We start from the raw sequence: 10,525 nt of genomic DNA, 5'->3' as shown, positions 1-10,525 counted from the left end.
AAAAGTGACAGGATGAGAACTAAATGAGTTTAGAGAATAAAAGATGAGATAATCTTGGCAAGGGCTAAAACTAGGGAAACATTAAATAGCCTGTTATTCCTAAATGACTGGAATGTAAGCCTATTTCCTTTTGCTTCATCTCTGCTTCCTAAAATTTCAAGGGTTTTACAGCAAACAGAAAGACCACACCAAAAGATTACCTATTATAAACAGGCAGTGTGGGAAGACAGTTGGTTCCAATCTGGATTATATCTTCTATTAAGCCCCACACCCACCTACTTCCAACAATACCTGTCTAAAGCAAGATAACATCCGAGGCCATCTCCAGTTGTCCTGATCTATATCTTGCCACTGGACCCAGATGGCTATGGAGGAGAGAGTGAGGCCAGTGACTTTTGCACAGCCGTACCTTACTTGAAAATTCACTTGCTAGTCATGACATCACCTTCCTGATGTCCTGGTCCTTTTAGAAAACGAAGGACAAACAGGTACCTAAGCCTATCCCAGTGTACTTTCCTTAAATCACAAAGACATCAGCACAAAATTATCATTCACTTTTCCGCATACTTTATTTGTTACAAACATACAATTTTTTAAATATAGACTTGTAAAACTCCATTTGCAAAAATCTGCTATTGTAAGGAGTGCTCACTAGCATGAATTTTTAAACTTTTTTTTTCTGGTTGGTTTTGCTAGTTAGCTAGTGGTAAATCCAGGACCTGCCCTTTTACAGACCTGTCTGTAGCTCCTGGCTGTATTCACATTGCTCTTTAAAAAAGCAGTCCTGCTGGCCTCAAAGGATAAGAATCTGAGCTTCACTCTCTTAGGCAGCAAGACCTACAGCCAGCTCTGACTCTGCTTTTGAATTGTTTTCAGGGAGATTTTGAACGGGTGCTGCACTTACTGTATCTGTTTGAATTGAACCATGCAGCTGCGTTTGCTTGTTAAAGTGCATTTTTTTTAAATAAACAAGAGGAATAATCTTTATTCTTTAACCAAGGTACTTAAGAAATGAACTTTTTGGTCTCTCAGCAGATATTCCCGAATTGATCCTATCACTACAAGTTTAGTGTTCTATATACATAAGGTTGTGGGGGAAAATCTTATAAAATTAAAGGTATTGTGTTTCTCATGAAGCAGAAACCAGTTCTGTAATTTCATACATATGAATACACACCTGTTTACAATGCACAAGCATGTGGATATTTACATATGGATTGAAGACATTTAAATTTCAAAATCATATCCCTTTTAGTTGCTGCCCATTTATTTAAACACACAAGTACATCCTGATCAAGAAGCTGTCTCCTGCTCCAACAAACTTTAAATTTGGATTTAGCTCATTCAGATTACTTCTGCAGATTACGTGTTGGCAGAACAACCTTAGGGTTAGAGTTAAGAAGCTATTCTAGGGAAGGAAGCATGTAGTACATTAGCCACTGGCAGATGTGGCTGGCAGTTTTACTAGATTGGGAAAATATGCTATCTGGGAATTACTCAGAAATAGATTTTCTTAAATAACCATGAAAAAGTCATTTTTACATACAGCCCAGAAAGGACAGTAAGAGAACACCCTAAGAAACATTAACACTAAATGTTACTGTTAAAATGCTGGCCATTCCATTGCAAAATAACTCACATTCTATTGCTAACAACATTCAGGGCAAGTGACAAGATTTACACCCTGCTTAGTCTCAAGAAATCTATTTAGCTTTTCAAGGACAGAATGGATTCCAGGTTCTGGGAGCCATACTTGGTACTTCAAAGGGAACTTTTATCAAAAAGGGGTGATAAGTAGCTAAGAGAGATGGGTGCTTGATGACCTTTTAAGTTAAAAATTAACCCCCTCCCCCATGTCCCACAACACAAATGTGTTCATATAAATTTTCCCCCAAATTCCTCTTTAGGGTAGCAGGTTCCACCTAAGCTGTACTAAAGAAAAAGGGAAGAAATACATCCCCCCCCCTTAGAAATTCTTATGGTAATGCTATGAGAAATTAAAGGCTGTACTTAATTTTCTTTGAAGAGTTTGCAATCTGTTAGCAAAAGGAATGTGGCAGAGCCTGGACAAAAATTTTTACAAACCTTTTTAAAAAGGCTACTGAGTTTTGCATTGAACGTCTCTTTCTACTTCTTCCACTTTGTACTACTAAATGTTAATTAACATTTGGGTGACATTCCATTTAAAAGGCAAAATGAACTTTCCATGTCAACAGATGTCAGGAATAACAGGAAAAATAAAACTGATTATGCAGAAACCTTGCTTTATCTGAAAGCTTCCCCATACTTTCACCAGTCCTACTAGAATCACTAATAGGATAAAATGAACAGATTTGTTTCCCCTCCTTTTCCTTCCTCCATCCACCTTCTGGTGGAGGCACTAATGAAGCAGTCAAATAACCAAAAGGCTGGAAGAGAGAAGTAAAGGGCTAGTAGCATAGTCTGCCAACAGGAAAATCAGGCCCTGAATAAATGAGTTGAATTATGGAATTTTTTTTTAAAAAGAGCAATATAAATAATTTTAGATAAATGGCTAAGCTGTTTTTGGTTTGAAGTTACATAGATTGTGAGTAAAGATGACTATAAATGTAAGCCTCTTGCCTTTGTTCCCTATTGTTTCTTTGTGAAATTTACAATAAACTTAGTATAGGCTTTTAGACAAGGGGCACTGACAATATCTGGGAATTATGTTAAAAGTGTAAAATTCTTCATGTTGCAACCTTAATTTTGAGTTTTAGGAATCAGACTTCATTTTGTGGAAGCTGAGTCATTTAAACCTCTAAGTAATAAAATTGAGTCTGGTACCAAAGATTAAGGAAGGTGGGTGTTAATTAACTATAATTTAGCAAAGAACACCACACCCCAAAACAAGTTTTTAGACGGTCCCAAGAACATTCAGGAGTCCAACTACTGGGTGCTAAGATTTTAGATCTTTTAGTTTTCCCCCACCAAAATATAAAGTAATTACAATCCAGTATTTTTATGTTATTGTCTGGGGCTAAAAATCCCAGACCCAAAATGTGAAATAATTATTTTTCCTCTTTAGTCAGGCTTTAAATTAAGTGTGCTCCCCCCCCCCAATAAAAACCAAACAACTCCACAACTATTTGATGGAAGCATTAACTTATCAGGAAGACAGCTAATTGACTTACAGTACTCTAAAAATCAACCCTGACAACTGATAGTCTCATTTTCTACAGAGCAACAACTTTAATGCTGCTACTGACAGCAAAAAAAGAGTTACCTTAAGGCTCAAGGAAAGTAACTTATTAAGTTGTGAATACAGTATTGGTTATTACTGCATTCACTGGAAGCTAGCAGATGCTTTCAGGACCAATACAAACTTTCTAAACATTAGCAAAGATTTCCACTTACATAAAGTAAGAACAATTATCTTAATAAGCAGAATTAGGGGAGCCTGAGAAGCCACGGTCCACATAAAATAAATAATCTATGTATTTACGTGACCAAAAGTGCTTTTGCCTATGAGAAAATATACAAGGGTTAAAATGGAACTATACAATGCGAAAATTTCTTGATACTTTCAAGCCATGGAAGTATCAGACTCCAGTAGAAAGTGGGAAAAGAGTAACAAGATGGAGGGTCTGCTGTCTAAACAGGCCGGATATATGTGAGCTTTAAGGTATTCTAAAATAAAATTGTTTTGTCAGTAACCAGTGGGATTTCACACCACTATGTTTTAAAACCTGAGATTGGACATCAAAGCAGTCAACTTTGATATTCATCAGAACAATTCTGATAGTCTCTAAACACAACAGACAATCGAATGTAATTAATACCTAAATGAACACAAAAACATTTTATTTTTTTTCCTGATCAAAAGGAGACCTACCACAAAAATATCAGATAGAGAATTATGACTCCTAGCAAATGAGTCATTTTTACATAGGCAAAAAACAAGTCTTTTCCCCTTCTCACTGATCAAGGCCACACTATTTTCAAATGAATATCTACTGAGAGATTAGTTGTGCATTTGATAAAGTACCATAATCTGGTTAAAAATAAAAACAAAACTTAGTTAAGAATACTCATGTGCATGAGCTATACATACACTCAAGCTTCCCCCCAAATTTATTAACTGACACTCTCTGAAGAGCAAGGTAGATGGAAATTAATAGTCACTTTTTAATACCTTGTGTAGATCATTCTACATCTTTGTAACATTGGGGAAAAGTCACATTTAACAAGTCATCTTCAGCTATTACAATGCCTGAAGTGTGCAGTCATTAACAGACCACTCAATATGAGGGCATTATTGTAACCAGCCTTTTTTGCCCATTACCCTGCACATTTTCAAATAAAAAACAGGATAAATGTTTGTAGTTTGGTTTTTGGGAGGAAACTGAAGCCCGGAATCTCTTAAAAGACCTGTAATTTGCTGCAAAGTGATCCAAAGGTAACAAACAAAGCAGGAGGTTTTAAAGACTGCTTGAATCCACAGACCCTCAGAATCATTCTGTATTAATTATAAAAATTGAATTGACAAGTAGCTATCTGTATAGTACAGCTACAGTCATTTATGCCACCTACATGCCTCAAATATTTACACAGGGTGTCTGGTTTTTTGGTTTGGTTTTTTTTTTTGGTGCCATACAGACTTACTTTTCTTGTACAGCAAATGCATTGACATGTCTGCAGACTGGAATTGTCATTCCATTGGCTGAATGATGAATAAGGACAATAGAAATCAGGAATATAAGGACATATTTATAGATTATTGGTTTTTTGCTAATATTTTGTTTCTAATTCTTGTAAGTTGTAGGAACTCTACAGTGAAAACAAGCTGAGAAAACAGTAGTATGAGGAACAAACCTTTCATCAATCATTTGCAAAGTAGCTCTAGGACTTGTCAAACAGGACGGGTATTCTGAGTGTGTGAATATTGAGATGCTTGATGAAGTAAAAAAAAAATCACTGCTCACAGCAATGGTAAACAAAAAACAAAACCCAACCAGGTTTGTTTCCCACACTGCAGTTTGTAAAATGCTTTCTTCCTAACTAGATTTAAAAAGGACCACAGACTTCAAATAAGCTAATATTTATGATCTTTTGAAGCACTCCAATAGCAAAAAATTTGCAAAAGTGTAGTCCCTGTATTCTGCAGATTTCTATTGTCCTTGGGGTCAGGAATGACAATCAGTGGACAATTAACCCATACCCTTCTTAGAATGGATCCCAATCTTCCTGCAGTAGGAAGAAAGGCCATGAACCACCCCCTTTGGGGAAAATCAAATCCTCAAGATTGGTTAAGACTTAAAAACCCACCATGGTGACATTTAACTAGTCTTATCCAGGCAGGTCAGAGTTTTAATATAAATTACTTCTTCCAACACATAGCTTATGCATTCTTTGCTCCTATTTTTGGAGGATTCTCAAATTGATTACTCAAGATTTTTTGCACGATACATCACTGTTATATGGTCTAATGACTGAGAGAAAATTTCTCTGGTTACCAAAGCTGATGCCGTATATGGTAGTGTTCTTGGCATACACTCTATATATGCCTCTGTCCACTTCCACATACTTCCTATGCAGCTAATTATAGCTTAAAAAGCCACGGGTAAAGGATTGTGAAGACCCTGTCAATTCTACAGAGTAGAAAGGCAAGGCTAGTTACTGCAATTCAATAAAAAAAAACAAACAAAAAAAACAAACAACCCCTTGAAAAGGAGAGGTACTGCACCTTTGCAAAATCGAATTGGCTCACAGCAGCTGAGCAACACGATCACCACTGAAGCAACAAAACAAGTTGGTCTATACAGGAATTGTATATGGTTTCAAAATGAAAAAGTTACAGCAATATACACTTAATGGCTGCAACCTTAATTTTCATTGCTGCCTCAAATTTTTGAAATTATTTAAAGCAGTTTTCTGCAACCCTAAAGCTGTCCTATTCAAACATTATTTTGGGACTTGTTCTCCGCAGCAAAGAACTGAACACACTCAAACAAAATACAAAGGTAAATACAGCAGGACATTATTGAAAACAGCTGCCTTGTAGTACAAAATACAGTACAAGAATACGGATGTAATTAAAACATCAAAAAATACTATTGCTCCCATACAATTTAGGAAACATTCTTTGCAACGGAGAAAAATTAAAAAACAAAAACTGTTTTTTAAAAAATCTGTTTAAAAAGTCTATTGTGGATGATGGGAGAAGAGAATTTGTTTTAAAAGGGCTTAAGTACATGTTTGTGGCTCTTGTACTTCTAACCTTCGATTATCAATATTCTGGATAATCTAATTTCTATAAACAGCCAAACTTTTATGTAAAATTTCTTCTCCCTCTCAGCCACAAATGCATAAGAATGACCTTTTTGTATATTCCTTATTTTCCAATAAATACAAAACAAAAAGATAGTATAGATTGAGTAATACCAAAACAAGGTAATAAAAAGGGTATGCAATAAATTAAAAAGGCAGCTCAAAGAAAGGGCAGGCATGCAGTTAAAAAATACTAAGAAGACTGTGGAGGTGAGGTTACCTGCCTCCTGTGTGAGAAGGTGTTTGCACAAGTAATACCTGAAAACTTTGGAATGAACAGTTTAGATCCCATTCAGTTCAAAGTTACCTAGGATACATTAACATTTCTAGAAATACCTTTTCTGAAGGGGGGTAGGATTGACTTGATTAGTTAAAAACCATTCATAGAGAGAATCCATTTAAAATATAGAAGAGGTGATCCTTGAAAACCCCAACTTTTATTCTTGAAAGACAGCTAAGATGAACTGGCAGAAGCCAGTTTATGTTGAAATTTCAAGATGGTATAAAAAAGCTTCCAGGGTATATAGTCAGCTTATTCATTTTCACTTTAGCTCCTTTTAGTGATGGATTTCAGCTTCCATTGGGCCTGCTGCTCTGAATCATCCATCCATCATGTGCCAACTTTGATTGTGAGGTACTGATAAAAATGGATCAAGTTCTCCTTTAAAAATTCTTGTAAAAGAATAACTGATGCTGGAAATTCTGGACCTGAGGATGTTATTTAAACAAGTCCATAGATTAAACTGAAGGTAAATGGAGGCTTCAGTTTTGTTAATTTCCAACTTTTGTATGGATATCAGTCATTCTTTCAAAGCTCAGGCATGTAGCCACATGTTTCCTTTTGCTGATATCATGCAAGTTATGGTTTAAAATCCAGTCAGCCTTTGGATGGCATTGCTGAATTATCTACTATTCACAGGCTTATGCTTTTTGGAGCCATACGAAAGCTGGCTCTCATTTCTTCATACCTAAGCCATTTCTTTATAATAACCTCCATATTTGGAGAGAAGGGGAAGAACTTTAGTGAGTAGCAACCAATCCACTCAAACAGTTTTCTTTGTGCTTTATGCCTGATTTCTTCTTATGCAACCCCCCACCCCAATACAAAAATGTCCATTAAAATCTTCAGAAACCTTGCCAACTTTAAAACTATTTTAGTAATGGATTCCAGTTCAAACACTGATATCTCCATCAGTTTGCATGGGGGGAGGAAGGAAATTCTGCAAAGAAAAAGACAACAGACATTGGTCCAGGTTCCCTCCAAAACCTTATTTTAAAATCCAAATTTGTTTCCATATTCCCCCAAGAGCTTTTGAATTTTCATTTCTCCCAGTGAGTCCATGATTAGTAGGTACTTTTAAATTTGTATTTTCCTTTATGGACCTGCACCTTTGGAAATGGGTAACTTGCAACAACCTCTCTCCCCTTATCTTCGTGGACTTAGCAAAGATTTAGACACCAAGATGCTGGTTTCAAAGGTGAAGGAATTCAACATAGAACCGGAGGGGCCAATGGGAAGATTTATAGAACCAATTTAAGTAGTCCAGGAACAACACAACTCAAAATCAGATATCCTTGGGTGGGTGCTCTGGGCAATTCAAAACGTGTTTCTATCTCCAGGTCAAAGGCGGGTGAGGATGTAATCTTGGATGAGGTTCAGATAGTTCAAGTGGGGACGGGGTTTTTGAGGCGATTTCTCTCTGGTGAAGAGGCACTTTCTCCTCACCACTTAGGTCAGTGTCATCTCCTTTGAACTTGCTGCTCTTTTCTAGTTGTCCGCGAGTTTCCTGGTGGTTATTTCTTTAATTAGCACTGCTTGTTATTTTCTTGTTGGTTTGTTTCTCTAGGGGCCTCCCCCTTCCCCCAGCTACCAGGAGTGAGTGGGAAGGGGAGCATTCCGGCGGGGAGGGGGATTTCTGGGAGGGGGCTTACGGTTTGGAGCAGGGTAGGGGTGCTGGAGTCGGGGAGGCTGCCCCAGCTTCAGTCGTCATCCACATCCTCGCCCTCGGACTCGTCCCCGGCGCCGCCCCGGCGCTCGTACAGCTTGTCCCTCTGCCTCTCCTGGATCTCCTTCATCTCGTCGGCGTAGCGGCAGAAGGCGCCCCCGAACTTGCCCCACGCCTTGAAGGGCACGGTGATGGCGTTGCGGTAAGACGGCTTCACCTCGCTCACCCGCAGGAACACGCCGTACTTGTTGCAGCCCACGTCGAAGAAGAAGCGCTTGGAGTCCACCGTGATGGACGTGCCCTCGGGCAGCTCCCCGTAGCCGGGGCCGCCGCCCAGCTCGTCGTCGTCGCCGCCGTAGTCGTCAATGAGTTTGGCGAGCGCGTCTCGGAACTCGATGAGGCCCTGCGCCGGCAGCGCGATGGTCTGGCCGCTCGGCAGGCCTCCCCCCGGCCCCGGCCCGCCTCCGCCGCCGAAGCCGCCGCCCGCGCCGGGCCCGCGGTTGATGGTCTGGCGGATGCGCAAGAAGCGGCCACGCTGGTTCTCCTTGAGGTCCAGGTAGTATTTGCGGTTCTCCCGCACGAGGAACTCGCTCTTGAGCGCCCGCCGGGGCCCGCCGCCGTCCTCGGCACCCGCAGCCGCCGCGGCCGCCGCGATCTGCTCGGGGCTGCTGGGCCCCAGCTGCGCGTAGTGCTCGATGAAGTCGCCCAGGTAGTCTCGGAACTCGGCGGCCACGGCCATGGAAAGCGTGAGGCGGCTCTTGGAGCCGCCCGCTCCCACTTCGGCGATCTTCAGGAAGCGGCCCTTGGCGTTCTGCTTCACGTCCAAGTAGAAGCGCTTGTTCTGGATGTCCAGCCGCTTCGAGGCCAGCTCCTGGGTCTCCTGCTCGCCGCCCCCGCGGGACAGGGGTTGGAAGCCGCTGCCGCCCCCACCGCCCCCGCCGCTGCCGCTCCCGCTGCCCCCTCGCTCGCTGCCGCTGTCGCCATCCGCCATCTTCTCTCCCTCCGCCGCCGCCGCCGTCTCAGCCGCCGCCGCTGCCGGGCCCCACTGCTCTCGCGCCGCCGCCGCCACCGCCGCCGCCACTGCCGCCCGCCGCGCTCGCTCGCGCCCCCCTCCCTCCGCCCCTGCGGCTCGCGCTCCGGTCCCCCCCCAGCCTCCCTCCCACCCCCCCTCCCCCGCTCGCTCACGCGCTCCCGCTCTTCATCACGAACCGCCGCCGCCCCCCCCCATCTTTACCCCCTCCCCGCCTCCCAACCCGCCCCGACTTCCGCAGCCAAGCGGCTGTTTCCGGCGCGCGGACGCGCCAGAGCGCGCACCCGAGTGCGCGCGTCTGAAGTTCCCTTTCCTTCCATCCTTCTCTCCACCCCGCCCTTCTCCGTTTCTTCGTACTTAGACTGGCCTGCGCACACACGCCACCGCCCTCGCGACCGGGAAACGCAGAGACCTGTTGCGCTCCACGTCGAGCCCTTCTGACGCCGCGGAATGACGTCACTTCTCGAGGGCGCGCTACCTAGAGCGGGGGGGGGCGGGGGAGGGTGGTCCTCGGGTTCAGCTGAGGACAAGAGCGAGGGGAAAAAAAGCGAGGACTGCATTGTGGGGCGAGGGAGCAGGGAGGAGGGACGGGAGGGCGGCGCGGCGCAGGAGCGCTGTGGGCTGCCAGTCCGGCCCCTGGCGGAACTGGGCCGCGGCCACCGAAGGGTCCTGGGACGTGTGGCCGAGCGCGAGGGCCCCCCCCCAGCTGATGCTGCGGGGGAAGGGCCCGAGAGCCAGGACCCAGGGCCAGGCTTGTGCAGAATCCGGAGTTAGAGCCGGGGGGAAGGGGGGAAGGGGGAGCGGGGGGAGGGGGTCCGCCCCTCCTGATACCTGGCTGAGGTTGGGCAGGTCACTCTGGATTGGCGCTTCCCCAATTGGAGTTTGGACCCGATGAATTTACAAAGATACCCGAGGGCCCTTTGAGCTCCAAGAGCCTCTGGCTCCAAGTGGTCTCTCCCATAGCAAAGCGGTCTCTAGCAGAAGAATGCCTTCTGGCTCTGTAGCTTCATTCAGGCTCCGCTTGCGTGGTGAGTCCTTTGGGAAGGGTTTCCTGATCTCAGCTCCCATGGACTCAATTATCATTTCCATGCAGATGATTCCCATATCTAGCTAGCTAGCACTTACATAGTTCTTTAAAGTTTGCAAAGCACTTTGCACATATATTCTTTCATTTTATCCTCCCAGCCACCCTGGGAGGTAAGAGCTATTATCTTAATTTTAGCTATGACGAAACTGGCAGATGGAGGTTAAATAACTTGTC

General features: G+C 43.3%; 1 protein-coding gene across 1 annotated transcript; it reads right to left on the bottom strand.

Moving 5' to 3' along the window:
* Positions 1-550: 550 nt before the first annotated feature.
* Positions 551-9,309, bottom strand: PURB (purine rich element binding protein B). Its single transcript, XM_020984028.2, has one exon. The coding sequence runs from the start codon at positions 9,223-9,225 to the stop codon at positions 8,269-8,271; it is 957 nt and encodes a 318-aa protein (XP_020839687.1). The 5' UTR covers positions 9,226-9,309; the 3' UTR covers positions 551-8,268.
* Positions 9,310-10,525: the final 1,216 nt, after the last annotated feature.

This window comes from Phascolarctos cinereus, unplaced genomic scaffold, assembly GCF_003287225.1.
Source record: "Phascolarctos cinereus isolate Bilbo 61053 unplaced genomic scaffold, phaCin_HiC Scaffold_2;HRSCAF=192, whole genome shotgun sequence".
Lineage (NCBI taxonomy): Eukaryota > Metazoa > Chordata > Mammalia > Diprotodontia > Phascolarctidae > Phascolarctos > Phascolarctos cinereus.
The sequence above is the reverse complement of the archived record's forward strand: the minus strand, read 5'-3'. Positions and strand labels throughout refer to the sequence as shown.